The sequence below is a fragment of the Podarcis filfolensis genome, assembly GCF_964270895.1.
Source record: "Podarcis filfolensis genome assembly, chromosome: 5".
NCBI classification, from domain to species: domain Eukaryota; kingdom Metazoa; phylum Chordata; class Lepidosauria; order Squamata; family Lacertidae; genus Podarcis; species Podarcis filfolensis.
In genome coordinates this window covers 6,895,573-6,922,369 of record NC_139608.1, presented here as the reverse complement: position 1 = coordinate 6,922,369, position 26,797 = coordinate 6,895,573, and the positions used below count along the sequence as shown (strand labels likewise).

The 26,797-nt window shown below is 47.6% G+C and overlaps 2 protein-coding genes across 12 annotated transcripts in view; one reads left to right on the top strand and one right to left on the bottom strand.

Annotated features, from left to right (window-relative positions):
• Positions 1 to 1,263: 1,263 nt before the first annotated feature.
• On the top strand, positions 1,264 to 11,082 carry ALG3 (ALG3 alpha-1,3- mannosyltransferase). 2 transcript variants are annotated; one of them, XM_083613016.1, is made up of 9 exons: positions 1,264 to 1,708; positions 3,011 to 3,110; positions 3,260 to 3,407; positions 4,385 to 4,545; positions 4,957 to 5,077; positions 6,502 to 6,707; positions 7,404 to 7,482; positions 8,453 to 8,595; positions 10,640 to 11,082. In XM_083613016.1, the coding sequence occupies exons 1-9, from the start codon at positions 1,273 to 1,275 to the stop codon at positions 10,812 to 10,814; spliced, it is 1,569 nt and encodes a 522-aa protein (XP_083469142.1). In that variant the 5' UTR covers positions 1,264 to 1,272; the 3' UTR covers positions 10,815 to 11,082. The 2 variants fall into 2 exon arrangements, with proteins under 2 accessions (XP_083469142.1, XP_083469141.1); XM_083613015.1 differs by having other exon boundaries at positions 1,468 to 1,745.
• A 678-nt stretch (positions 11,083 to 11,760) lies between these two features.
• The window catches only part of VWA5B2 (von Willebrand factor A domain containing 5B2), an 89,060-nt gene continuing 74,023 nt past the window's right edge, over positions 11,761 to 26,797 (bottom strand). For 9 of the 10 annotated variants that reach the window (XM_083612699.1, XM_083612702.1, XM_083612694.1 and 6 more), the window contains 12 exons: positions 26,052 to 26,166; positions 25,124 to 25,309; positions 24,527 to 24,719; positions 23,272 to 23,567; positions 21,620 to 21,845; positions 19,854 to 20,201; positions 19,478 to 19,615; positions 18,672 to 18,791; positions 15,276 to 15,347; positions 14,003 to 14,072; positions 12,985 to 13,096; positions 11,761 to 12,479 (listed from right to left, as the gene is read on the bottom strand). In XM_083612699.1, coding sequence (XP_083468825.1) covers positions 11,820 to 12,479; positions 12,985 to 13,096; positions 14,003 to 14,072; positions 15,276 to 15,347; positions 18,672 to 18,791; positions 19,478 to 19,615; positions 19,854 to 20,201; positions 21,620 to 21,845; positions 23,272 to 23,567; positions 24,527 to 24,719; positions 25,124 to 25,309; positions 26,052 to 26,166 — 2,536 coding nt within the window. In that variant the 3' untranslated portion in view covers positions 11,761 to 11,819. The remainder of the gene's footprint in view (positions 12,480 to 12,984; positions 13,097 to 14,002; positions 14,073 to 15,275; positions 15,348 to 18,671; positions 18,792 to 19,477; positions 19,616 to 19,853; positions 20,202 to 21,619; positions 21,846 to 23,271; positions 23,568 to 24,526; positions 24,720 to 25,123; positions 25,310 to 26,051; positions 26,167 to 26,797) is intronic. The other variant, XM_083612701.1, reaches the window with a different exon arrangement.

The following is a 26,797-nucleotide window of genomic DNA, read 5'->3' as shown; positions in this document are numbered from 1 at the left end:
GGGACTAGATACAGTAACTCAGTGTCCCTTCCAACTCTGATTCTATGATACAAATTTGCACTTTTTGTAGTGTTTTCACAATGACTTGTTCCTCATATGATATTGGGCTGGTCATTGGCTATGTGGGACATACTGGGGCGGTTATATGCTATCAGTACTCCTCGCACCTGCAAAATTTTGGGGGCGGACATACTGTTTTGTTTCCATGGCCTGTAACGCTATGCTGAGTTCTTGTTAACTTTCTATGCCACAAATGTTATGGGGGTCTTTTTTTTGTCCTGCTTTTGTTGCACTATAGTGCAAGAGTGCCTCTCCAGATAGCAATAATGTGATCCACTTTGTGGGAGCAGCACAGAACAACTCATAACATGGAATGGTATGTGAATGGCCCAGAATAAATGCATGTGGCACTGTGGGTTAAACCACAGAGCCTAGAACTTGCCGATCAGAAGGTCGGCGGTTCGAATCCCTGCAACGGGGTGAGCTCCCGTTGCTCGGTCCCTGCTCCTGCCAACCTAGTAGTTCGAAAGCACGAAGTGCAAGTAGATAAATAGGTACTGCTCCAGTGGAGAGGTAAACAGCGTTTCCGTGCGCTGCTCTGGTTCGCCAGAAGCGGCTTAGTCCTGCTGGCCACATGACCCAGAAGCTGTATGCCAGCTCCCTCAGCCAGTAAAGTGAGATGAGCGCCACAACCCCAGAGTCGGTCACGACTGGACCTAATGGTCAGGGGTCCCTTTACCTTTTTAATACACTATTATTGCGTCAATAACATGTTGCAGACTACAGCCTAACAAGATGGCCCCTCTGGCATTTGTCACACATACACATGAATTTGTAAATCTGTGCTTTGAACCCAGAGCTTAAAATACATGACCTTTCACACACATGTATTTGGAGAGGATCCCTAACTTAGCAGAGAGAGAGAGAGAAGTGGAAATATAGGATAAACTCTGCCTTGCATTGAATCCAACTGAAATACTGGCGGATCCTGCATTATACCAGAACTGATGGCAACCCTATTCCCTTTTCTCCCTGCATGATGCTTGAATATTTGTTTCCCCCTAAAAAGTACATCTTGCGTTTTCTGGGCATAAGAAAGCAAGAAGATCCCTGCTGGATCCGACAAAGTGCCCACGGGAGGGTTGCACTACTTAGGAGGATCCTGTCCAGCTCTGCAGTTCTGAGATTCTATGAAGTGCCAGCTCAGGACGGCTCACCAAAACTTTAAAATAAAATAAAAACCCTCTTGACAATCATAGCACCAATCAATCAATGCATGCGTGCATACAATGGGAAAGCAAAACAGAGACAGCAAAAACTTACAAGCCTCCCAGGGCTTCCTGGCGTGAGGCTGCTGATGCTCCGCCCCCACCGGGAGTGAGGAGGAAGAGAGCGAAGAGGAGGGAACCTTCCGAGCGCCGGAACTGCCTGCTCCGGGCGGCGGCGGCGCCGGGGCGCGTTTCGCGGTGGCACCACCTGCCCGGGCCGCCAGCAGCCGTAGCAGCAGCAGGGAGCGTGGCCGGAGCTGGGCGGGCGGCGGGGCGGGATGGCTCCGGGTCCCGCTCCGAGGAGGAAGGGGGCCGCGGGGCCTGCGGGCGGGCTGCCCTCCGTGCGCCAGAGCCTGCGCCGGGCCTGGCAAGACAAGCACCTGGTGCTCTTCGAGCCCCACTACACCCCGCTGGTGGCCGCCTGCCTCTGCCTGGCCGAAGTGGGGGTCAACCAGTGGGTCATACACAGGGTGGCATGTGAGTGAGGGTCCGGGACGGGGCCTGGGGTGGAGGGTCAGGAGAGTGGCACTGGTGGTGTGGATAAGGGGCAAGGCTTAGGTGGGGTGAGGACCCTCGCCGGGAGGGAGGGAGGAATATAGCTCACGCCTGCAGCTCTTCTGGTATAATAATAATAATAATAATAATAATAATAATAATAATAATAATAATAATAATAATTTATTTATACCACGCCCATCTGGCTGGGTTTCCCCAGCCACTCTGGGCGGCTTCCAACAAAAATTAAAAATACATTAAAATGTCACATATTAAAAACTTCCCTGAACAGGGCTGCCTTCAGATGTCTTCTAAATGTCAGGTAGTTGTTTATCTCTTTGACATCTGATGGGAGGGCTAGCGTGCTCGGCAGAGGGAACCCTGTGGGATTGGGTTAAGGAGGTGACAGCAGCCCTGCTGGCTGGGTCAAGCAAAAGGTCTCTCTTCAGTGGCCAAGCAGGTGGGAAGACCATGGGAAGGACATGAGCATAGGAGCCAATTCCTAGGGGTTGAGGTCCATTTGCCCCCCCCCTAAAATATTTGAGGGCTCCCTGCCCAAGTATTGCCATTCAAATGGTGCATGCGTGCCACGCTATGTGATTGATTATGCAGGGTGAGGCTTGCCTGCCCCCGCATATGTTATTCAAGTTGGCACCTCTGTATGTGAGGGCAACAACACGTCCCTCAGTTGTGTCCCACAACCCCTACCTTCAGCTGGTAGTCGGAGTCAGGTCTCCATAGATGCTGGAGGCAGTATGCAGTGCAGCCATCAGGAGCAGCAGGCATTGCTGGCTTCATCGTCCACAGATTTGTCCGCCCCCTTTTCAAAACTGCCCCAATTGGCAGCCGTTGCTACGTCTTATGGCAGTGAATTCTGTAGCTGAACGATGCACAGTGGGGCATCATTAACAGGACTACGTGGAGGGTTCCATACATTGTGTAGTCTGGGGTAGTTTTGACGAAGGGCTGGGGCTTCATTTGAGCAAGGGCGTAGTGTGAGAACTGTTCTCGATGCTTGTTGTCCTGGCTGCTAGAGCCCAGCCTAAATAAAAATCTGTCCCAGCCCTTCAAAAACAGGTCATGACTAAATGCCTTACACAGAGGAACAGCCACCAGGCATGGCTTTGCATGTGTTCTTGTAGACTCGGATAATTTTAGAGCCCTTCTTTTAGATCCAGGCCGTTTTCAGCAGCTGAACTGAGCTCCTGTTCGTACTTGATGGTACAGCTTCTGTGCTTTCCCCAAAGATACAGAGATCGACTGGAAAGCCTATATGGATGAAGTGGAGGGTGTTGTCAATGGGACTCTGGATTACACCCAACTAAAGGGGGACACAGGCCCTCTTGTGTGAGTAACACTGAGCTTGCAATTATAATGAGGGTTTCAGGAGTGGTAGGGTGGGTACATCTCTTAAAAATGGCGTCTGGGCGGCAATAGGGCAGTTTCTCTTGCCTTCCTCTGTAGTTGATCTATTTACCCACTCACTCTCTCTACAGATATCCTGCTGGCTTTGTTTACATCTTCCTGGGCCTGTATTATGCAACTGGCCGTGGCACCAACATCCGCCTGGCCCAATATCTTTTTGCTGCCCTTTACCTTGCCACACTGCTGCTCGTTTTCCGCATCTACAGCCGAACGAGTAAGGTCAGTAGCTCCTGCAGCACCTCAAGGAGCACTAAAGACTGTTCTTTTTCCTATCACACAATAGATATGAGCCCTCATCCAAACACAGTGCTCATGTGCAATACATGTGGGACCTGAAAATTAAAGGCCAGGAGGAGGACAGCAAGGTTTGGGTGGGTGCAGGTTAAGGTGAAATTCTATGGAGCTGCACTGCTGAATTCTTTATATAGACTGAGACTTCAATGTTCATGATACTGTACACAGCATTGTAAAAAAATGCAACCTCATATTCCAGTTCTACCACTGAGATCTTCTGTAGGAGCATCGCTGGTTTCCCCCCAGGTCGGTGAGGCTCATTTGATTTCAACACAAAGCCAAGCTTTTAGTGTTATTGGCCAAGCCCTGTGAAATGCTCTTCCAAAATATATTCAGCAGGCTTCCGAATCTGTATTGACCTTTAAATGATTGCTGAAAACTTTTATTTGCTGCCAGGCTTATACAAACAAGACGAACTTTAGTTAGTGTTTTTTTTAATAATTAAAAATTACGTGGTCTTTATTTTGCATATATTCTTGTTGTAAACTGCTTTGATTTTTTAAAATGATGCTTTTGTAGTAAAGGTTCATATAAAACGAGTTCATATGCTGTGAATTAGAGGACACAGCTACAAGTTTTCGGTTTGGTGGTTCTCCCTCTCTTGCACAAGGAGGAAGAGGATCCTGGGAACCTGACCTTACAATTTGAAAAAAAAAAGCAACTGAGCATGCAGTTGTAGGGAAAAACTTAGGCACTTTCTGCTGAATGCTTGTCTGTTATTATTACAACTATTATTTCACCTTCCACACATTTCTCAAGGCGATGCACAAAATACAATAAAAACAGTGAAAAACAATACAGAAAGCAGCAGCACTTAAATGGGAACAGCGGCAGCTTGAGTCATTTGAAGCCGCTCCAATGGCAAGTGGGCTTGATTTTCCTCGTTGACACCTCTGCTGCAGGTCCCACCCTATGTTTTCTTCTTCATGTGCTGTGCCTCCTATCGCATCCACTCCATCTTTGTCCTGCGCCTCTTCAATGACCCGGTGGCCATGGCGATCCTTTTCCTGGCTGTCAACCTCTTCCTGGAGGAGCAGTGGTCCTGGGGATGCTTCTGCTTCAGGTGAGAGCCCCTTTGGAGCCAATCCATCCAATGGGAGGGTATTTTAAACAAACGAGTGGTTCTTGCAGAAGCACAAATAACGGGCACGCCTGATTTTTCTGCTTGCAAAGTGGGAACTTTCAGAGCCAGCTCATTGCTTCCTGTGGTCCATCTAAAACCGCCTTTGCCAGCCTGAGCACCTCCAGATGTTTTTGACTACAACTCCCATCAGTGATCTTGCTGTAGTCCTGACAGTTCAGTGTAAACTGTAAACCTTGTGGGCAAGCAGGGCAGACTCTTGCTCTCTGTGAAAGTCTGCTGCTACTGTAGTTCTTAGTCAATGTCAGATGGTAAAAGCAAGGTGCATGGGGACTGGAATGGGCCTTGTATTAACCACAGGGATCAGTGGCACCTTTTATCTCTCTCCTCCAGCCTGGCAGTGTCTGTGAAGATGAATATCCTGCTCTTTGCTCCGGGTCTCCTTTTCCTCCTCCTGCAGCGCTTTGGCCTGCTAGGAGCCATTCCCAAGCTCGCTATCTGTGCGGCCCTGCAGGTAAGGAATGGGAAGATTTGCCATGCCCAGATTCAACCCCTGGTATCTCCAGCCAAAATGAATGGTAGGCCTAGGAAAGGCCACACGGCATGTCAGAACAGACAACACTTAGTCTACAGTGCCTGGTATTCCCAGGGGGTCTCCCATCCAAATAGTAACGAGTCCTGACCCTGCTTAGCTTTTAGGCGATCAGGCATGTTGAGGGTGGTATGACCATAGGCCAATACTTGTCTGATTCAGTTACTACCTAGTGACAGCAGAGCCAGGTCAAGGTGAAACACTTTGAAAATATGCACAGCTGTGATCCTGTCCGTTGGATCATCAGGTTTTAGTTTTTAAAAAGTTTCCAGCTCTCGTCGTTTCTGCAAATATGCAGGCAGAAACAAAGAATGTATGGATGAGGCTTCCAGTGATCATGGTGAAATTCCTGTCCAAATATATATATTTCCATATCACCCTGCTCCATCTCTAGCATTTTCTGGCCCACCTCTCCTTGTCCTTGTATTTGTGAATTTGTTTTGTGTGGTTGCACATCATTCCATGAGTTCAGTGCATGTGAGCGGTTACACAATACTCAGTGCATAACACTCAATTGCACAAAGCAAATAGTGGGTGTTTCCCCTGGTGTTTTATTTCTTAAATGGAAGGGAGAAATACAATTTATGAAGGATGCAGACAAGTAAGTTTCCCCTCAAGCAAACATTAGAGAAGGCAGTTAATGTTGGCCACGCTCGCAGAGAGCTTTTTTGGCAAGGGAAACCTCATCGCTAGGTGCACATGAGGTTCAATTACTGTCCAGTAGCCATTAAGAGGAGGCTGCCCAAAATAAATGCAGCAGGTCTTTTGGAACTGATGCCGGGAAAGAAGCTGAACTGCAGCAAGAGGACCCCATAGATAAAGGAAGAAGGGAAGCAGAGATGGGAGGGATGGGCCAAGCAGTATTTTCACACCTGCATGACTTCCTCACAGCTACATTGCATCATGAGTTTTGTAGGTTTAAAGCAGCAGAAGTAACTAGTAGCTTGTGTACCTGATGCTCCAGCATTTTGCTAAAAATAATAAAGCACTTCCTGGATGAATGTGCAGCAGAGCCTATGAAGTAACACGACATGTCTCTAATTTTGGAACACAGAGTTGTATTAGCAGAACACGAACCTGATTTCTGGCTTAGGTGGTAATATCAATCAGCAGTGACACTGGCTCATCTGCTGCAGCTGCAACCAAACATGTCTTTCCCGTTTTACTTCACCCCCTCAGGCGCACACCTTCATTGTCTTCCAAGAGAGACAGATACCTATAAGTGAAGCTGGCAGACTGAAGAATTGCAGTGAACTTAGCTTCCATAATTTGCTGCACTTGGAATGCCAAAAAGTTGCATTCATGTTCTTTGTGGGAGAATTTTAAGGCACAGTTGTTTCTTGCAGGTTGTTTTGGGGTTGCCCTTCCTGGTGGTGAATCCTGTTGGGTACGTGTCCCGTTCCTTTGATCTGGGCCGACAGTTCCTCTTCAAGTGGACAGTAAACTGGCGATTCTTGCCAGAAGAGGTTTTCCAGCACCGGACATTCCACCTGGCATTGCTGGCCGCCCATTTAGCTGCCCTGGGGCTCTTTGCACTGAAGAGGTGGCACAGGTGAGAAGGTGGCATTATCACTGTGCTCAGGGGGCAAGTACGTGTGAAACTCCAATCTGGGAGAATCAGGCTCACAATTTATGGGCTCTCAGAGAGAAAGAGATTTTGTTGTTGTTATAGCTTGTCAAGGAGCGAGCTTCTAATTCTCCAGCACTGGCCTGATACAAAGCAAGAGAGAAAATGGGACTTTGGGGGCACATACACAACCCACACTAAATCAGCCTTTGCAGGATTCTGCTTCAGTTCAGTGCAAGGGTGCAGAAACCACTTGCACTGAAAGTCAGTATCATGTGCACAGAATGTGAAAGCTGGGGCAAGTTCTGGGTTCAAATCCCTACTCACCCATTTGAAGCTTAGTCTTAAGAAGAGCCGCACCTGATCTCAGCAGAGGTCCACATGTCCTAGGATCCTGTTTCCAACGGGGTGAGCAGATGCTTGCAGGCATCTTATATATAGGGTGTGGAAAGCAGCAGCTGTTGTCTGTTTTTTGCCCCAGCACCTAGTTTTAAGAGAGAAACTGCCTAACTGGAGATCTGCTCTGTCACTCTCAGCCTAACCTGTCTCATGGATTAAGAAGAGATTATGCTAAACTGCCCTGAATAAGAGTTTACACTTCCAGCAGGAAGGGTTCCACTTTCTTATGGATTACAACATTTGCTTCTCTCCTCTAACCCCCACCCTGCCCCCAAACTGCAGGTGTGATGAAAGCATCCTGTCACTGCTGAAGGATCCAGCTGAGAGGAAGAACCCTCCGCAGCCCCTCTCAGCCAATCATATCCTTTTGCCAGAGTGGTGGGGATGGTTTGCCACATGGTAGGTGGTTTGTGTGATGGTACAAGAACGGCCCTTTTCTGTGGTGGGCCCCCACTTGTGGAATGCTCTCCCTGGCGAAGCTTGCTTGGCACCGAAGTTACTTATCTTTAGGCCCCAGGTAAAAACTTCCCTCTTCTCCTAGGCCTTTGGATAATTAAACAATTAACTGCAGGGTGGTGGTGGTATAGTTTTCATTATGGTATGTATGTTTGTGTTTTTAATATTGTAAATTGCTCCGTGATCCTCCAATGGAGGGTGGTATAAAAGTTTAATGAATAGTAATTTATAAAAGGGTGGGACGCGGGTGGCGCTGTGGTCTAAACCATTGTTTCCCAACCTTGGGTCTGTAACTGATTTTGGACTACAATTCCCATCATCCCTGACCACTGGCCTTGCTAGCTAGGGATGGTGGGAGGTGTAGTCCAAAAAGAGCTGAAGCCCCAACGTTGGGAAACAATGGTCTAAACCACTGAGCCTAGGGCTTGCTGATCGGAAGGTCAGCGGTTCGAATCCCTGCGATGGGGTGAGCTCCCATTTTTCAGTCCCAGCTCCTGCCAACCTAGCAGTTCAAAAACACATCAAAGTGTAAGTAGATAAATGGGTATCGCTCCAGCGGGAAGTAAACGACATTTCTGTGTGCTGCTCTGGTTTTGCCAGAAGCGGCTTAGTCATGCTGGCCACATGACCCGGAAAAACTGTCCACGGACAAACGTCGGCTCCCTCGGCCAGTAAAGCAAGATGAGCGCCGCAACCCCAGAGTTGTTTGGAACTGGACTTAACTGTCAGGGATCCTTTACCTTTACCTTTAATTTATAAAAGGGCATGGAAAGAGGCGAGCTTCCACACTCTTGATGCTCCTCCATTCCAGAGCTGCAGTGGATTTCAACTTTCAACTTTGCGCATTGCAACCTTCCCTTAACCAAAGGCCACAGGTAGTCTTCGCTCTCTTCACTTCCAACTTCATCGGCGTTTGCTTCAGCCGCTCCTTGCACTACCAGTTCTATGTCTGGTATTTCCACACTCTGCCCTACTTGCTCTGGTGCACGCCTCCCAAGAAGCTTGCTCATCTGCTAAAGTGCGTACTGGCAGGGGGCGGGAAAGGGAGACGAGTCAAGGGGATGCAGGGTCATGCCATCCATGTGCCTATTTTCTCTGTGCAGTCAGATCCATGTAGTGTGTAGGAACTGCATTGCAGTTTTACAGAATTTACAGCATACATGCCTGTGATTCTAGCACATGCTCACTTGGTCATGATTACAGAACTTTGGGTTGCACCCAGAACTCACATTTCACTCAGAGGGAGGGGACATTTGAATGCAACCATTTATTTATTGGGGTATTTGTAGGGTCACCTTTTCTCCCCCAAAGCAGTTAGATGACGAATCTTTGAAGCAAAGGCCATATCTGCACCATACATTTGAAGCACTCTTGTACCACTTCAAATGTATGTTGTGGATGTGGCTGAAGTCAGGATCACAAAGAGAACATCAAAACCAGTGAGGGGGGTGGGGCTAGTGGGAGTTAAGCAATGTGCTGTAAAATTACATTTCAAATAATTTGCACATGTTAGACACACACACAAAAATCTGGATGAAGAGGGAAGATGTCACGGGTTTCTGGAATAAAGACATTTAAAAAAATAGCTCAGCTTGCTGCAGAATTTTGATGGATTAGGGGTGAAGCAGGGAGTTCAGCTTTCCACCTCCACTTATGAAAACCTTGATGCAGGTGCCACTGTGACATAATTCATGTAGGATTCTAATCAAAACTTTTTATAAAAAGGCCCGTATATATTTAGGGGAGGTTCAGAACTCTTTATTGGCACGTCTGTTTGGTTTAAGAATGTATAAACAGTTTCCTAATCAATGTTTTCCAAAGCAGAATGCAGAATATGTACACAAATCCGAAAAACAAACTTTGAAATCATTGAATTATCCAAACTCGGTATACATTATAAAATGGCCAAGTCACGCTTCAGAGAAGGCTGCCTTAAAAAGAAAGTTTTCAATAGCTACCTATATTTCAGTTGGATGCTGGTTCCAGAAGGCTGGAGCTGCAGCATTAAAGGCCTGGTATATTTAATGATATCAGGTGTACTTCTGGGGCATACAGAACTCTTAATGATGCCCTGTAAGAAGAATGCAATTGCCAGAGAGGAGCATGTGGGGCAAGGCTTAAGTTTCTCAAATGTCCTAGCCCTAACTTGTATCACTTTAAATGCTAGAGCGAAACTTTTAACTGAGCCACATAATGTATTGGCAGCCAAGTGCAGTTTCTTAGCAGAGGTGTTATATACTGTTGGTGGGATGCCCCAGCCAACAGTCTAGCTGCATTATTGTAACCTAGCTGCAGTTTCTGGATTGCTCAAGAGAAGCCCCACATAGAGTGCACTGTAGTAATCCCATCTTGAGAGTTCCTGATGCCTGGATCACAATAGTCATAACTGTCTCACCAGATGAAGCTGATAAAAGGTGCTCTTAGACACTGAGGTTACCTGTGTCTCCAGTGACATATATGGATCTAGGAGTACCTTTGCTGAAGCAGAACTGAGGGCAGGGTGGAGGGCGGCAAAGAAGCGAGTGCTAAGTTCAAGATCCTGGTTCTGGTGTAGAAAGCCCTCTACATTGTGGTATCAGGATACCTGAAAGATCATCTCATCTCTTAAATACACAATTGATCACTGTGCTCTGTAGGTGAGGGCCTCCCACAAATAGGCTCTTATCAGGTCTGTTCTGCACAATAGCTGAATTGGGATTTTAGCACTGTGGCACCTGCCCTTTGGAATGCCCTCCCCTTGAATATTAGGCAACATCTGTTGTTTTTATGGTGCCTACTGAAGACCTTCCTCTTTGAACGAGCCTTTTAAGTTGAGCTCTTTCCGAGTCTGCATGTGTGCTGGAATAGTTTTAAATGTGTTTTGTATTGTTTTATCTCTTGTTTGCTGCCCTGGGCTCCTTTGGGAGGAAAGACGGGACACAAATGTAACAAACAAACAAACAAACAAACAAACAATTTTTAAGAGTAAAAGTGAGGGAAGGAGAAAAACCCACTCCTCCTGCTACGACAGCCTTATGTGACTTCTTGAACAATGTCCTATTTGTTTTTTCCCCTCCCTTCAGGGTGCTCATTCTAGGTTTGATCGAGCTTTCTTGGAACACATACCCGTCAACAGTTTACAGCTCCGCCGCCCTACATGTTTGCCACGCCATCATCCTTCTCCAGCTCTGGTATGGGACGGAGCCCTCCATGACCCCCCAGGAAGTAAAGAAACAGCCTTTGAAAAAGGCCGAGTGAAAACTGCACAAGAGGAGCTTCCCACAGTGAGAGCATGAACAAGATGGTCCAGGCATGGATGTTGCTCTGGGTCAGATGCTGATGGACCACTTCCATTCCCTCCTGGGAGGACCTCTTGCTCAAGTGTAGGCACTGCCTCCTAGCCCAGAAGGGTGGTGGTGTGTGGATGGGAAAGAGTACAATCTGCATACCTGCTGGTGGTAATGTGGAACAGCTTAAATAAAATCAGCCAGGGCTTGGCGTGAGGCCTCTTGCCTCTGTATTTTGACTTTTGTCTCGTGGCTGCACTTCATTTGCTTTTAAAGCAAGCTTCTTGGCCTTTTAAATGTGGGTAACACTTGAAAACAGGTGGACTTAAGGTTGTATCCAACACCGTCCCATTAGTGCAAGGACTTCCACTTGCACAGTGGAACTGCCCCTCCTTCTGCTTCCCCCATGCACCCACTAAAGCTGTTCTGTAGATTTTTCCTAACTCTCCTGAGCAAATTAGCGGGCAAGGGGTGCACAGAGACAGGAGAGGAAGGGGAAGTTTGGTTCTGCAAGTGGAAATCTGTGCACCAACGGGATGACTTCATCTGATACAACCCTAAGTAGCACAGTCTTGGTACGGGGATGAGCTGTGAGCAGGAATAGGAGTGTTGCTTTTTACTGGGAATAAACTTAATTTTCTGCTGTGGTGGAAGGAGAGCCTTTCCCACTCATTTCAGGAGTCAGGGCTGTGCAAAACAGGCTTGCAATACATGTGGGGGACAGCACACCTCTCTCTCCCCTTTTTGGACATAATCAGGCCAACCCAATAGACGAGGGTAATCAAGAGACTAGCCCTGGCTCTCTATAGCAACTCAAGTGTCAGTAATTTTGGAGGTATCTGGAAAAAGCACTGCTGGTGTGGACACAGAGTCACCCAAAGACCTGGGCAATGAAAGAACACGCTGCTGCTCTAGACTCTGATCGCGTCTCTTTATTGGCACCCGCAACCAACGGCCTGGTCTGCTCAGTACTCCTTCACATGTTGTTTGGGTTGTAGCACAGCATGTTCAGCTTGATGTTCTCATCCCAGTGGCGGAGCAACAGGAAGAGTTGACGTGCTGCCCCTTTGAGAGCGGCGACATCCACACCTTCTGGCAGCTGCTGTGCCCGCAGCCAGGAATCGGCCTTGGCTGCCAGCAACTCCCACTCCACAAAGAACCCAGCACTGCGGTGCTCCAGCCAGGCCAAAGCCACAGCTGTGGCCCAGCTCATGCTCTCCAGGTCCCCTTCCTCTGCATCTGGGCACATCTCCTGCAAGCTGATGCTCACTTCAGAGGCATCCGGCGAATGGTCGCAGGCGTCTGTCTCGGAGCCACGCCCGCTGTCTGCCTGTGCCCACACGGCAGCGCTCAGCACATCTGAGCAGGTGCTGTGTGAGTGTGGCGATCCTGGCTCCACCGCTCCCTCCTTGCTTGTTCCAACTACTTCACCGCCATCCGGGGAAGGCTGGTTTGCTGTTAGCCTTGGGCTGGCCTTGGCTATGAGTGCCCAAGGGGAGGTGCTGGAGGCAGGGCTGAGGCTGGCACGGTGGGAGGCATAGGGAGAGGCCCGGCGCAAGCGGTCCAGTGGGATCTGAACGACCTCCGAGAAACACTCGGTCAGCTGGAACATGCCGGGGGCCTGCTGCAGCCGCACCTGTTACAAGGGAGAAGTTGGATGAGCATTTAAGCCAACCTTCTGAGTCCCTTAACAGTTCAGTGGGAAGTGCTTCTGTGCAAGTTCAAAGCTGTTTTGCAACTCCCTTTCATTTGAGAAGGCTTGTGCAGCAGAGATTTTTATGGGTTGTGCCAAGGCTAGGAAACCTTTAGCTCTCCAGATACTGCTGGACTACAACTCCCATCATCCCTGATCATACACACTGCTGGGTGAGGGCGATGGGAATTGTAGTTGGGAACTACATACTCTTCTGGTTCATTCAGAACAGTCTTATGTGTTCTATAGCAATGATTTTATCTGTTATATAATTGCATATTAAACTGTTGAAACCTGCCCTGGGGCCTTATAGTGAAGGGCAGGGAAGAAACCTTATAAATATAATTAAAAGTCCAGCAGAAATCACATAAGATGGGCAACCAATGTGGGATAAAACGATGCTGCAGTGATCTAGGCAGTGGAAATGGAGAGGGGAAGAGAGGCTTACCAGTGGGAGATAGTCCTGAATGGCACTGTCGCAAGAGGAGAGTTCGCTTTCAGGGGTCAGACACTGGGGACGCAGTGCCAGGCCTTGACCCCGTCGCCGGCTGATGCTGAATCTGCAGAGACCAGAGTCACCCAGGTGAAATGTCATGGTGATGTCACCTACTTGTTCGATCAGGCTAGGGACTCTTATAGTGCAGCCTTCTGCTTCTTACAGTGGTCAAGCAAAGCTGGATGGGCCAAGCAAAGCATGAAAACCACCCTGTTCCCCAGCATCTGGTATACTGCCTCCATTCATAGGGGTAGTTCTCAATGGCTCTTAACCTTGATAAGACTGGATCCTGCATGCACTGAGAAAGATGGACTGCAGGCCAGCTTCCTCTAGCCCATGCCAGGTTAACTGAAGCAGAGCACTTTTAGGTGGGGCCTTCCACCCTCCTGTGTGGGGCTCTATATATAATGGAGGTGCTCAAGCATGTTTATATTAGCAGGTACGGGGTGGGTTGGAGGGTGTGGTTTTCCTCTCTAGGAAGGATTATCTCACACAAGCGCTTGCAGGCTTTAACAGGTTTCAAAATGTGTTGTAAAACCCCAAATGCTGGGTGGAAGACAACAACATTACTCATAGAAAACAGAGCTTCAGCATCTCCGTTGCTCCACAAAGATCTAGTAGTGGAAGCAACTGTGTCTTCTGTCCTGATCCTTCCCTGCTCTTTCCACCTTATCGAAGACCACAAAACGCTCTGGACTGGGTCTTTCTCAGTTACGTATTTTGTACAGCACCTAGTATGTAGTAGGTGCTAATATTTTAGACGATAAGGGAGAGTTTCCAGAGCTAACTCAGCTGGGAACTTGTAGAGAATACCTACAGTGAGTTCTCTGTTGATCCTAAAAAAGATGATAAACTCTTAAGGATTTCAATTGGTGTTGCATGATATTGCGAACACTCTCAGAATGGTTGGTCAAAAGAACGACCTTCCTGCAAAGTAGACTGTTGCATCTCCCAGCCTTGGAAGACTCACCTGGAGCCCACAAAGTTCTCCATTGATTTCTGGGAGCCCACAGAGACAGGAGAAGGACTGGAATCGACACCTAGACCAGAAAGGAAGCAACTGGTTAGGAGCTGCAAAATAGCAAAAAGCGATGGAGACCAGTGGTGCCCATGGGGACTGGTGGGGGTGGAAGGCATGGTGACTGAGAGAATGTGGAGCCAGGGCCAATGCCAGGCAAAGCCAGCCAATTCTAGGTTGGTCCACATCCTCCTCTGAGTTTTATAAAGGCAACACTGACTCGAAGGAGGAAGTTGACAGCCAGTGCTCTAGACTGTAAGTCAGAAGTCAGGCAGGTGGGGACTGGTTGAGGGCATGCTGAGGTTGGTGTGGCAGTGCCCCATTTGTTCTAATAGACCAGCCTTCACTGATTGAGACCACACAGCTTTACTTCCACAGGGCTGACTATGGTAGCTGCAGCTTTATTGGCAGGGCTGCATCTTAATGCCATTTGCTTAGGGTCTCCCAGTTGATGCTACAGTGCCCTGCACAGCAAAGCTCTTTATTCTCTCCCTATAGTAAAAGAAAAATAAGTTACAGAAGGAAAGCAAAAGTACACAGAGCACAAAACCCAACTTTTAGTGCTGTAGAACTTGATTTTGCCAATGTGGTGCAGTGGTTAGAGAGTTGGACTAGGACTTGGGAGATCAGGGTTTAAGTCCTCAGCCACGAAGCTCGTGGAGTGACCTTGGGCCAATCACTTTCTCTCAGCTTATCCTATCCCACAGGATTGGTGTGAGGATGAAATGGGGAATGGGAACACTCTGTGTGCTGCCTAGAGCTCCTAGAAGGGAAGGTGGGAGATAAATGTTATAAATAAATAGGGGTAGAGTTTGTGGACTCTTGCAGATGATGTATTGATCAAGCGTTCATCCTTTCTCTCCTGGAGATTAAATTATATCTGGTCTTCTGATTTCTAAGCAGAGCAGTTATATGACAAGGAGTACTTCTCTTGCATTTGTCCTGATTTGCTTGTGAAGCATTTATATATCTTCCTGTTAGGCATTAGTTCATCCCACTCAATTCAATGCATTTCTCCACTTTCCAAACTGCATAAAAACTTGCTTTTTAAAAAGTGGATTTGTTGCACTAGGGTGACAGAGCCCTTTAATCCACTTTAATTGCACAAACCTAAGTTTGTGGTGTGTGCTTGATAGATTTAGGCACCCTAAATCTATTAAAGCACATGGTTTAATGCAGCCTCTCCAGATCCTTCACACCCTCCAAACTCTGCTGTAAGACTTACCATCATGACAGTTCTGCTTTTCTTGGTTGACAGAAGTGACACTAACAGGAAAAGAAGGAATCTCTTCTCGTTCTAGGAAGTAAAGAAAATTCCTGACATCAGACTAACAACTGATACAACCTGCAGAGAACTGGAGGGAAGTCGGGGGCATTCAATCTATTATTTTGTTAGCTGGCTATTTTATCCATGTATATACTGCTTCATTGTAATAAAACCTCTAAGCGGTTTACAAGAAACAACAACAGTATCTAACTAGTTAATGGCAGCTGTACAAGATCAAAACAGACTCCCACAGAATATAAGGACAGAAAGAAACTGCTGCAAATCAGAAGCTGAAATTGGGTTGCTCAAAGCTCATGCTGATCCAAAAGAGCAGGGATGGGGAACTTCCAGCTTAACAAGGCCCACCAGACCTCCCCATGTGGCCCAAGAGAATATTTTGGCTAAACCATGCCCACTGGTGCGGAACTTTGCAAGTCCTGGGAATCAGCTGCAAAAGCAGGTTCCCTGATGTCACTGGTGCCATTATACCTAAGAGGAAGACTTCTGGTCTTTTGTTAAACATTATCTTGAACAATTTTTAAAATTCATTATATATGAGGTCCCAAAAGTTTTTTATTTTCTTGCAACTCCACCACTTGTCAAACTTGGCCCACAGCGGGTAGGGGAAGTAAGAATCCGGCCCACCAGCCATATTCCATTTCCCACCCCTGCAAAAGAGAGTTCTGTGATCAGTCAATAGTGGCAGAGTGGGACTGATACTGCTATATCCAGAAGTGTGTTAAAAGGACCTGTTCACAGGAAGACAGGAGGCTGCATTAAGCTGAGTCAGATTGTTCCTCCACCTAACTCAGTACCATCTAGACCAGGGGTTCCCAAACTTGGGTCTCCAGCTGTTGTTGGACTACAACTCCCATCATCCCTAGTTGGCAGGACCAGTGGTCAGGGATGTTGAGAGTGGCAGTGGATCTCCAGGGTTTCAGGCAGGGGAATCATCAGTCTTCCAATGCCCTAACTAGAGATGCCGGGACTGAACCTGGGACCTTCTTCATAGAAATCAGAGGGGCCACCACTGAGCTATGGCCCTTCCCCAGCTATGATGCCTCCAAATGATCAGGCACTGCTCATGATTCATCTTCAAAAAGGAGCGACATGCTATGTTGGATTGCTGCAGAGAAGGGAGATGTCAAAGGGCTGACCCTACCCTATAGAACACATTTTTAACAGGGAGGCTGTACAGCTCTCACTAATCTTTCACAACAAAATCACCCAAGCGCTCTCATTGTTAGCAGGTCAGTTTCCTAACGTTCAAACCGCTATCTGCCGTTGCTGGGAAGCAGAGCTATTTTTGCTTTTCTTTTTAAAGGCATATTCACCTCTCCTGCATCACATATAGCTTGGGTTCATCTAGCATTTTTTCCCCCTATGGTGATGCAAATTACACTGGTTCCACTGCTACAACTGATCACTCAATTGGTGTTTAAAGCCTTCTAAAAAGACCTAGGCCCCAAATATTGGAAAGGCCTCCTCCTTCCCTAAAGACCTTCTCAACTCTTAAGGATGGCAGCAGGGGGCCTCTTGGTAGCTTCTCCACTGTCAGAAATTGGGGGATGGAGATGGCCGCCCAGGAGACGGCATTCTCTGTGGTCACCTCTAAATCATGGAACTCCCTCCCCACGGAGGTACGTTGGTACCTTCGCTAAAAAAGCTTTTGCTGAATGCTGAAGACGTACCTCTTTACCCTGGGCCTTTGACACAGGAGAAGTATAGCGTTATGAGTTTGGGGTGTTAAGTGGTATGTCAGACCCCACTAACCCCTGGATCCAGCAAGTGCTAAAATTTAATCAAGTCTTCTAATTCCTGAAATAGCCAGGTTAGCCTCCTGGTGAGGCATAAGTAGAACAAAGGAAGGGCCTCTGTGGGAGATGGCAAATGGGTGCAGCCTCTCCCTCAACTCGTGGATAGTTAGAAAGACAGAGCTGGAATTTAGAGCTGAAAAAGTTGCAGTGATATGGGCAGATGTAATGCAGCAAGCTGGGAGAAGACAGAGAAGCAGAGCAATGTTGGATGTCTGTTTGAATCCAGGGCTGTGGCTGTGGGAGAAGAAAGACCCTTTTGGGATGCTAATGCTGTGGATTCCTCCATCGTAGGCTCAGGTTGTATATATGTGTAAATAAACCATATATCCTAAAGACACCACAGTCTCTGCTGTGCTTCATTACCAAAGGAAACACAAACCCTGGGTAAGCACCTGGAACCCCTGAAAACTTGCACTGTTTGGAGATTGGAGTGCAAATGTTTTTAGGGCCCTATTCTTTACACAACCTTGATGGCAGAAAGTGAGGAGGAATTAAAGAACCTTTTATTGAGGGTGAAAGAGGAGAGCGCAAAATATGGTCTGAAGCTCAACATCAAAAAAACGAAGATCATGGCCACTGGTCCCATCACCTCCTGGCAAATAGAAGGGGAAGAAATGGAGGCAGTAAGAGATTTTACTTTCTTGGGCTCCATGATCACTGCAGATGGTGACAGCAGTCACGAAATTAAAAGACGCCTGCTTCTTGGGAGAAAAGCAATGGCAAACCTAGACAGCAATGACAAACCTAGACAGCAATGACAAGCAATGTCAAACCTAGACAGCATCTCAAAAAGTAGAGACATCACCTTGCCAACAAAGGTCCGTATAGTTAAAGCTATGGTTTTCCCAGTAGTGATGTATGGAAGTGAGAGCTGGACCATAAAGAAGGCTGATCGCCAAAGAATTGATGCTTTTGAATTATGGTGCTGGAGGAGACTCTTGAGAGTCCCATGGACTGCAAGAAGATCAAACCTATCCATTCTTAAGGAAATCAGCCCTGAGTGCTCACTGGAAGGACAGATTGTGAAGCTGAGGCTCCAATACTTTGGCCACCTCATGAGAAGAGAAGACTCCCTGGAAAAGACCCTGATGTTGGGAAAGATGGAGGGCACAAGGAGAAGGGGACGACAGTGGATGAGATGGTTGGATGGTGTTCTTGAAGCTACCAGCATGAGTTTGATCAAACTGCGGGAGGCAGCGGAGGACAGAAGTGCCTGGCGTGCTCTGGTCCAGGGGGTCACGAAGAGTCGGACACGACTAAACGACTAAACAACAACAACAACATTCTTTTGGTTTAATTTGTTTTAAACTGATTTTAATGTTGTATCTTTAAATTGCTATAACCTGACCCAGGATCTTGTGGTGGAGGGAGGGTAAGAAATTGAATACTACTACTACTACTACTACTACTACTACTACTACTACTAAATTCATCGATTTGTATTTGTTTCTCTGCTTCTTCCCCATCTACTGCCTCCCGGGGGTCCTTGTGTCATGTAGATAAAGGGCTCCTTAGACAGGTGAAGTGACACTAGTACCTGCAGAAACAGGAGCATCATCCAGGTCCTCTGAGTCCTGCCTCCGTCCCAGACCTGCTGAGCAACTGTGTTGACGTCGGCTGCCAGAATAGGATCCTTGCTGGTGGCTGAAGAGGCCCACTGGAAGAAAGCATATTTCATTGGGGTGTTTAGAGATAGTTGTGGGGCCAGCACTGTGCATATTCAGTTGCAGAACAATCTCATTTTCTCTGCATGGATTTTATTGAGCTAATAATAAATACAGCCTGCATTCTGCAGACAGATATATTCCTGGCTGCCACTGGAAAATATCCCCTCACTCAGCAGCTAGTTCAAGTTGATGCAGTCATCTGCAGCAGGAAAACATGCCACCCTAGATACCTGATGAAACCTGGAATGTACCAAAATTGTATGGTGGAAATGTCTGTAAATATTTGGGCTGCTCTCAGCAGTTTGCTAACAAAAGAAGCTGGTGAAAGCAGCCAGTTTTGTTCTGCAATCCTGCAGTGGAGTCTAATTGCTGCTCACTATCATTCCTTCTCAATCCTGATATGTTTAAACAGGCAGGTTAGATGCTGTGAGCAGCTGGACTCCTTTCTCTTCCAAGGGAAAACAAATGAAGACAGGCTGCTCCAGATTTTGAGCACTTCAGGAAGGAACAGTGGAAGAACATGATTGTGCAATCTGTTGGACAACTGAATTTTTTAAAAAAGTTTCTAGCTCTCATGATAGAATTTATTCTCAAAACTAGATCCCTGATGAATCCTGGGGATTCAGATTCTGACCTAAGAAGCAGAGCTCTGCACATGCACTCCAAGCAGCCCTACCTGTGCTTCGAATCTCAAGGGCAGAGGGCAAGATCTCCTGGGTGGAAGCATCAACAGGCACCACAGAGGTATATATTGAAGGTGTGTTGCAAGCTTTGCTGGACTGGACAGCCTTAATGCGGAATCTTCGTGAGAAACCTTTGGAGGGGCAGAATCACAGTGCTGGTTACAGTTAAGAGGGAAGGTGGATTTGAGATACAGGGTAGGCAAAGTTATGTATGCTTGTCTTTAAGCAAGTCCATATTCTTTGTGGCTTCAGAAATGAGCTTTGCAACAAGACCCAAGCCCACATTTAATAATCCGATTAATGCTCATCATCTGTTTAAGTAGTCAAATTTGAGGCAGAATGGGCAAGTGAAGGGAAGGGCAGGCTTACCATGTTCAATCTCAGCTTCCCTTTGAGACACATTCTCATTATCCCGGATGACAGAGCCAGCAGTCAAGTGGTGAAGCAGTTTGTCCCAGCCCTTACTCTGCTGCTGCCACTGAGAAGGCTCCTCCTTGGCCTGGCTGTCTTTGGCAAGAAGCAGGGAATCCAGGGCAGCTGTCACTTCCCAAGAGACCGGTTTCCCTGCACTGAGTCCATGGATCACAACTTGGCACCGGAGAGGCGGCCAGGCACTGTTGTCACACTCTCCTCGCTCAGTTGCTGGTGATGGGCTGAAAAGGTATGGGGGTTCCAATAGCGTGTCCCAGTCTAGGTGGGCTGGTGACAGTAGGTTGCCTAGGAGAGAGCAAGGCATGGGAATGCACACACGAGGCTCATCAGGTTTTGCAACAGGATAGAGTCTCCCGCAGGCAGACACCTCTGGAAGCTCACAAACACCCAGTTAGGAGTGTACACATCCCCAAGTTTGGCACTCAGAGACTTTCACTTGCCCTGGTGCTTACCCCTGGGGAAGCCCAATCTTCACTGATGAATTGAAGCAAATGATGTCAATCGGGTTTTCTTCAGATTGACGTTTGCTCTGATTTGGCACTGAAGATTGGGTTTCTGGGGGAAAGCGATGGGGCAAAGGGAAAACTGCTCAGATAAGTGGAAAGCCACCTCAATCCCTGTTTTCTAGGCATGGGACAAGTGTGGAAGAGCCTTTAGATTCCACAACAGCTGGTATGACAGGAACCTTTGCAAGTGAAGGATCCAAGAGGACTGCAAGTGTCTTCAATGGTTATTTATAGCAGGGATGGGGCCCTTCAGATGTTGTTGGACACCAACTCCCATCAGCCCCAACCAGCATAGCCAAAGGCCGGTGGTGATGGGAGCTAGAGTCCAAGAGCATCCAGAGGGTTGCAGGGTCCCCATCCATGGATTATAGCAAGGCAGTTGCTTGCAGACTGAGCATGAGGCATTTGCAACCATATGGGACTCTGCTTCAATGATGGGAAGGTTTTAGTAGCTATTCTCTGGTCCCAAAGTCAGCAGGAAAAGTGCATTTCCCCCTGCCAACAGAAATGGCACCTGAGCCTGCCAGGATTAGTCTGGCACCTACTGGCTCCAAATCCTGCAAAGCACTCTCCCCAGACTTGGAAGGCTTACAATCTGACCATAATCCCCTTCCTGATAGACGAGGCCTGCAATCTTCGCTCTTCTGTACAGCCATCTGCACTCTACACAATGCTGGCCAACTCCGTTCCTAGTCACAAAAACCTTGACATTCAGTATGTTCTGAGACAGGCTTTGGGTTTGCCCTGGCCAAGGTAACTCCCCAGTCAAAGGTGGGTATGGAGGGAAAAATTGAGCAACATCGTTCACCACAAAAACAAACAAACCGCTCTACAGATGGACGAGAGCTTCTTCTAAGTCCTGCCAAGTCTTGGAGCAGGGAGGGGATGATACAGATATATCAAGATGGGTTTCAGGCAGAGGACATCCCCAGCTCTACCTGGTGATGTTATGGGGTTGAACCTGGGACCTTCTGTCACTGAGCTACAGTGCAGAACTGGAGTGGGTGATAAACTAACAGGAATGTTATTTGCACAAGACTTAAGTGGGAAGAATAACAGACACCAAGATGCCACCCCCTGCAGATGGCCCACATGCAAGTCTCAGCCACTCTTGCTTTCTCTCATCTTGTGTGGGGCTTCTTGCCCCCTCTGCTCTCCCAACAGGAGACTTCCACATTCTTCTTCCCCACTACTCACTGGAATCAGCAATGCTTCTGCGCATCTTCTGCAACTCCGGCCCAATCTCATCCAGTTTCCCTTCCAGGGAACGGTTCCGCTTCTGGGACACCTTTTCTAGGGCTCGGCGCAGCCGATGGGCATCCAGCTCACCATGTGGGGAGGAGAAGCTACGTCCAGACAGAGCAGCTCGGGCCAAGGCCTTCTTCCTTCGCACCAGCTCCTCGGAGCTCAGGGCCGCAGACACCTTAAGAGAAAGGGAGGGCGAGAAGGTCAATGCTGGGAAAACTCTAAGGAAGCATGTCAAAGATCACTGTAAGAAAGCAAATGCCCTTCCCTTGTGCAGATCTAATGCCGGGCCTACTGCATCTCTACACCTGAGGAATAGTCTTCCGTTCTCTCCCTCTCACACACAAAGCTCTTCCAAACAACCAGTTTATGGAACATTCATCCTCATTTTCTTGCAAGGCAGTTTGAAAACATGGGCTATTGAATAAGCATTCATTCTGATTTGTCTGCAGGCAGGTGAGACAACATTGCATCAAGGAAGTGTTACTCCAGCCTTTCAATTTCACGTTGCCATTACTTTCCTTATCACAAAAAGTCTGTGTGCGTTTTTGGCGGGGGGAGAGGGGGGAGTGGGCTTGTTGCACAAGAGCTCCCAATAAATTACAATTGCACGACCGGAATGTGCCAATATATGGTTGAATCCCACCTGACAATAGCAACAGTCTGGAAGGACCCATAATTATGAAGGACTTTTCAAATTACACCAAAGGATACTCAGAAAGGCTGAGACATTGGTTCTGGGGTTTTATCATGGGAGGCCTAAGTTGTCCAGTGCAGATTCGACACTTATATTACAAAGCCAACTGAATTTACGTAAGAACATAAGAAGAACCTGGCCCATCGAGTCCAGCATCTTGTTCTTGCAGTGGCCAACCAGATGCCCCTAGGAATCCCACAAGCAGAAGCGCACTCTCCCCTTCCTGTGGTTTCTAGCAACTGGTATTCAGAAGAATGGCTTCCTCTGAGTGTGTCAAAAAGACTCATGTCTGAAAATATTTGTGAATTCATTTTGTGTTAAAAGGCTGCAGAACAGCCTTTAAACTAACCCCTGGGGGAAAGGAACTGGGAGGGTATCTGGGTCAGGACGACTCATTGTTTCAGTTGAGTGGGAGCCTTTCTAAAGAGGTGGCAAAAATGCTATAAATAATAGAGGATGAGGGTGAAAATGTTTCTGACCATCCAGCTGGGAATACCTCCACCTAAAAATAGGAAGAATGGAAAATCTCCCTTTACATTTCCAATAGAAGAATTGATCCTAGAAAAAAAGACCCAAAGTAGTATAAAGAGCCAGTGTGGTGTAGTGGTTAAGAGCGGTAGTCTTGTAATCTGGGGAACCGGGTTCGCGTCTCCGCTCCTCCACATGCAGCTGCTGGGTGACCTTGGGCCAGTCACACTTCTCTGAAGTCTCTCAGCCCCACTCACCTCACAGAGTGTTTGTTGTGGGGGAGGAAGGGAAAGGAGAAAGTTAGCCGCTTTGAGACTCCTTAAAGGGAGTGAAAGGCGGGATATCAAATCCAAACTCTTCTTCTTCTTCTTATAAAGAAGCAGGCATTTTTCAAAGTGTGCTGGGTGCCGTGGAGTGGAGGGGACCTGAAATGCCTCACCTTAGGAGCAGCACCAGACGGAGCCTGGGAGACGGGGGCAGACTTGGTGGAGGAATTGCACAGGGAGACACTCTTCTGGCCTTGCTGTGAGCTGCCTTCGAGAGCCTGGGCTAAGGACCCTCCCTCTGGAGGGACATCTCTGGAGCCCGTGGACTCGCTGCTGGTGGAACTGTGGGAGAGCAAGCCGTGGCTGTGGTCGGTGCTGACTGAGCAGTGAGTGAGCACATACTGTTCCTTGATGTAGGAGGGCTGGTAAATCCGCTTCCAGATGTCTCCTCCGGATACAGGATCCCCACCTGCCAGGGAGAAGAACGCAGAGGCACTGGCATGGAGAGCACCATAATATACAGAGGCACAATTATTATTGTTGCTGATTACATTTGCATACTGCCCTTCATTCGCAGATTGCAGGGTGGTTCACACCATAAAATCACAATATAGAAACCACAAAATACATAGTAAAAATAAGAACAAACTAATAACTCCCCTCTCTAACAACACATTTAAATGGGCATCGAATGTCAATTGGCCAAAGGCCTGGTTGAAAAGGAAAATTTTTAGCCTGGCATCCACTAGAGATGCCAAAGAGTGAACCTGGGACCTCTTACATGCAAAGCAGTGCTGTGGCAAAGAGCTCATCACTCCTCAACTGACCTCCGCCATTCAAAAAGGAACAGTGGTTGGGGCCAGTCAGGGCTGATAGGGTGGAAGGGAGCGAGTCCAACAGTAGGCAGAGACACAGCCAGGGCAGGTGGAGCCAACTCTATTTTATTTCCACTTTCCCACCACTGTCTTCCCAGCTGAGTTCTACGAGGGTCAAACTGAGACTAAGGAGGAGGAAGCAGACACCCAGGACTGGTTACGTGTAAAAAAGCCAGTGGGATTGGAGGAATCAAGACACAGGTCACACCCACAGCACACATTTAAAGCACCTTCAAGTACATGGCTTCCATCACAGAATTCTGGGGATGTAGTTTAGCTTCACAGAGCTACAGGTCTCAGCACCCTTAACAAACTACAGTTCCCAGGATTCTTTGCAGCAAGCCATGTGCTTTAAATGTACGGTGTAGATGTGACCTCGGGTTGTTGGGGCTGAAGTGCAGAGTGCCCTATTCCCCCCTGTGGACCAGACTGCAGAGAATGGGAGGAGGGGATCACTGCTTAGTGGGTCTGGAGCAAAGATTGTTGCTCCATTCTCAGACAGTCCTAGAGGAAAGAACTGAAAACAAACACCATCCCACAAAGTTCTACTTACTTTTCATAGACTCCTCAGTGCCCCCAGCAGAAAACTCCAGAGATATCTCACGGGAAATTTCATGAAGGGCTCGGCAAATTTCTTGACTCTCTGGGTGTGGATGGGCTCCTTCCAAACCAGTTGCCTCCTCCTGGGACTGGAACACTGAACCCGCAGAGCCCCTAGATAGACTCCGGCACAACGGCTCTCTGCCCTGGGGAAATAAGGCAGCCAAACTTTAAGGCGAGTAGATGACAGAAGGCATATTTTAAAAGGTTCTGCTCTGAGGGGAATGAAGGAAACAAGGCAAAAAGGCACCTTCTCCAGGCAAGGCTTTATGCAAGTGGCTACTGGAGCCAGGCACAAAATAAACGCAGGCCTTGTTTCCCACAGCAGGGGGAGCCACACTTTTTCGGACAGGGCTGGGGAATGTTTTTCAGCCTGTGAGCCATATCCCCTCTGGAGGGCTGCCTGTTGGTGTTACTACATCACAGCCAGGCAAAAATTCTCTCAAGAGGGTATGCAGCAGGGCCTGGGGAGAGTCCCAAGTGCCAGAAAAAGGCCTGCCAGGCCGCATTCCGCCCCCAAGCCCAAGTTTTAAGGGAATGGGTGCTCAACTGTTGCCTTCTTGTCCCGGAAACTGGCAATGTGGTAAAGAGTGCAGTAGCTGATGAGCCGGTCTCCTGGATACAGGGCTGCGATCTCATTGGGCGATAGCAGGGCCTCCATGGTGTCTGGCACATACCAGTCTATCGTGATGTCACTCACAGCCGGCTCAATTGCTTTTTTCAAAGACTTTATCAGCTGGGGGAAAAACCAGAGATATTCAGCAGCCCTCGTATGTCTAACAGCTAGTTGCCATATTCTAAGGACGGATGAGAAATTTGATCAAGTTTGTATTTAAAGGCCAATCTATCAAATTTGTACTTTCCAGAACAATACTCAAACTGAAACAGCCATCCTTTGACATGTGCACTTATCTGAACTTTGCAATGCAGTTCTTCCATCAACCAGTATTTACCAAACTGCAAATGTTAGGAGAAAGTGTGCATAAAAAGATATTGGTGAATATAACATACAATAATGTATTGTATGAGGAGAAATTACTTGCAGAAATAAGTGCAGGAGTCAAGACTGCACATAAAAAGGTGTTTATCAGGAGAAATTCACACAAAACAGGGATGAATTTTCAAGAGGGTTTTTTAAAAAAATAAATTAATTAAAAAGTCTGGAAATTTCTGCAGAAATGTGAAGACTGGAAAAACAAGGAAGCGAAAGAACAGAGAGTTGACAGACCCTCCATCCCTACCTCCTTGAGCCTCTTTCAGGTAGCAATATCCTGAAAGATGGCTTGGCTGCCAACACTGTCTCTGTATGGATTCTTGAACAGAAGGATGATAATACTACACTGCTGTCTGGATCCTTCATAGCTGACGCACGCCTGTGTTAAATTGTGATTGTACTAGTGTGGACATGGCACATAACTACTGAGCACAGGTGACCACCCAAGTCAAAAATACCAACAATGAAGCAGGACAGCACGTACCTTGGGCTGCAGCCTTTCACTTGGGCTTAGGAATTCAGCCCGACCTCTGCTCACCTTTGCCAGTCCACGCAGGAGCCTACGGCAGGCACCAGAGCCCAGGCCAAAGGTAAAACACCTGTGGGAAAGAAGTCCTTGAACCTCAGACCACCCAGCCTGCTTCATTCTGTTCCACACTCTTATTAGGATGTGCACTGCCAAGCCATGGCAAGCGCTCTGAGCTCAGCAGACTGCACTGAAGTCTTCATCTCATTCATACTTTTTTAAAGCACATTACTTCCCATAAAGTATCGTGGGAATTGCAGTTTGTTATGGATTCTGGAAACTGTAGCTCTGAGTAGTAAACTACAGTTCCCATGATTCTTTGGGGGAAAGTCATGTGCTTTAAATGTATGGTGTGTGTGCGCAGCCTGTGTAAGAGGTTTGGCTGCTAGAGAGCCAAGGCTGAGAGGCAGAGGCTTGCTTAGGGTCACCCAGATAATTAATGGCTGGGGAGCAATTTGAACACACAAATCCAGTTATGACCACAAGTGTGAATACACTTGCAACATTCTAACATCAGTGGGGGTGACCTGGAAGTGCCCTCTACTGCATTCAGCACAAACACACCTTTCTTCTGTACCAGACTGAGTCTGGCAAATGATTCTGCAAGTCTACAGTGCAAATTCAGTGTGAGATAGGGAAACAATGGCTGTAGAGGGTGCTTATTGGCTAGTTCTCATAATAGATGGCTGACCAGGGCTGCTTAT

Excerpts from the sequence above, each read along its gene's own strand:
- ALG3 (XM_083613016.1), top strand. The coding sequence starts at position 1,273 with ATGCATGCGTGCATACAATGGGAAAGCAAAACAGAGACAGCAAAAACT. Across the intron at positions 1,709-3,010 it reads CCTGCCTCTGCCTGGCCGAA|ATACAGAGATCGACTGGAAA; the intron begins GTGGGGGTCAAC and ends CTTTCCCCAAAG. Across the intron at positions 3,408-4,384 it reads TCTACAGCCGAACGAGTAAG|GTCCCACCCTATGTTTTCTT; the intron begins GTCAGTAGCTCC and ends CCTCTGCTGCAG.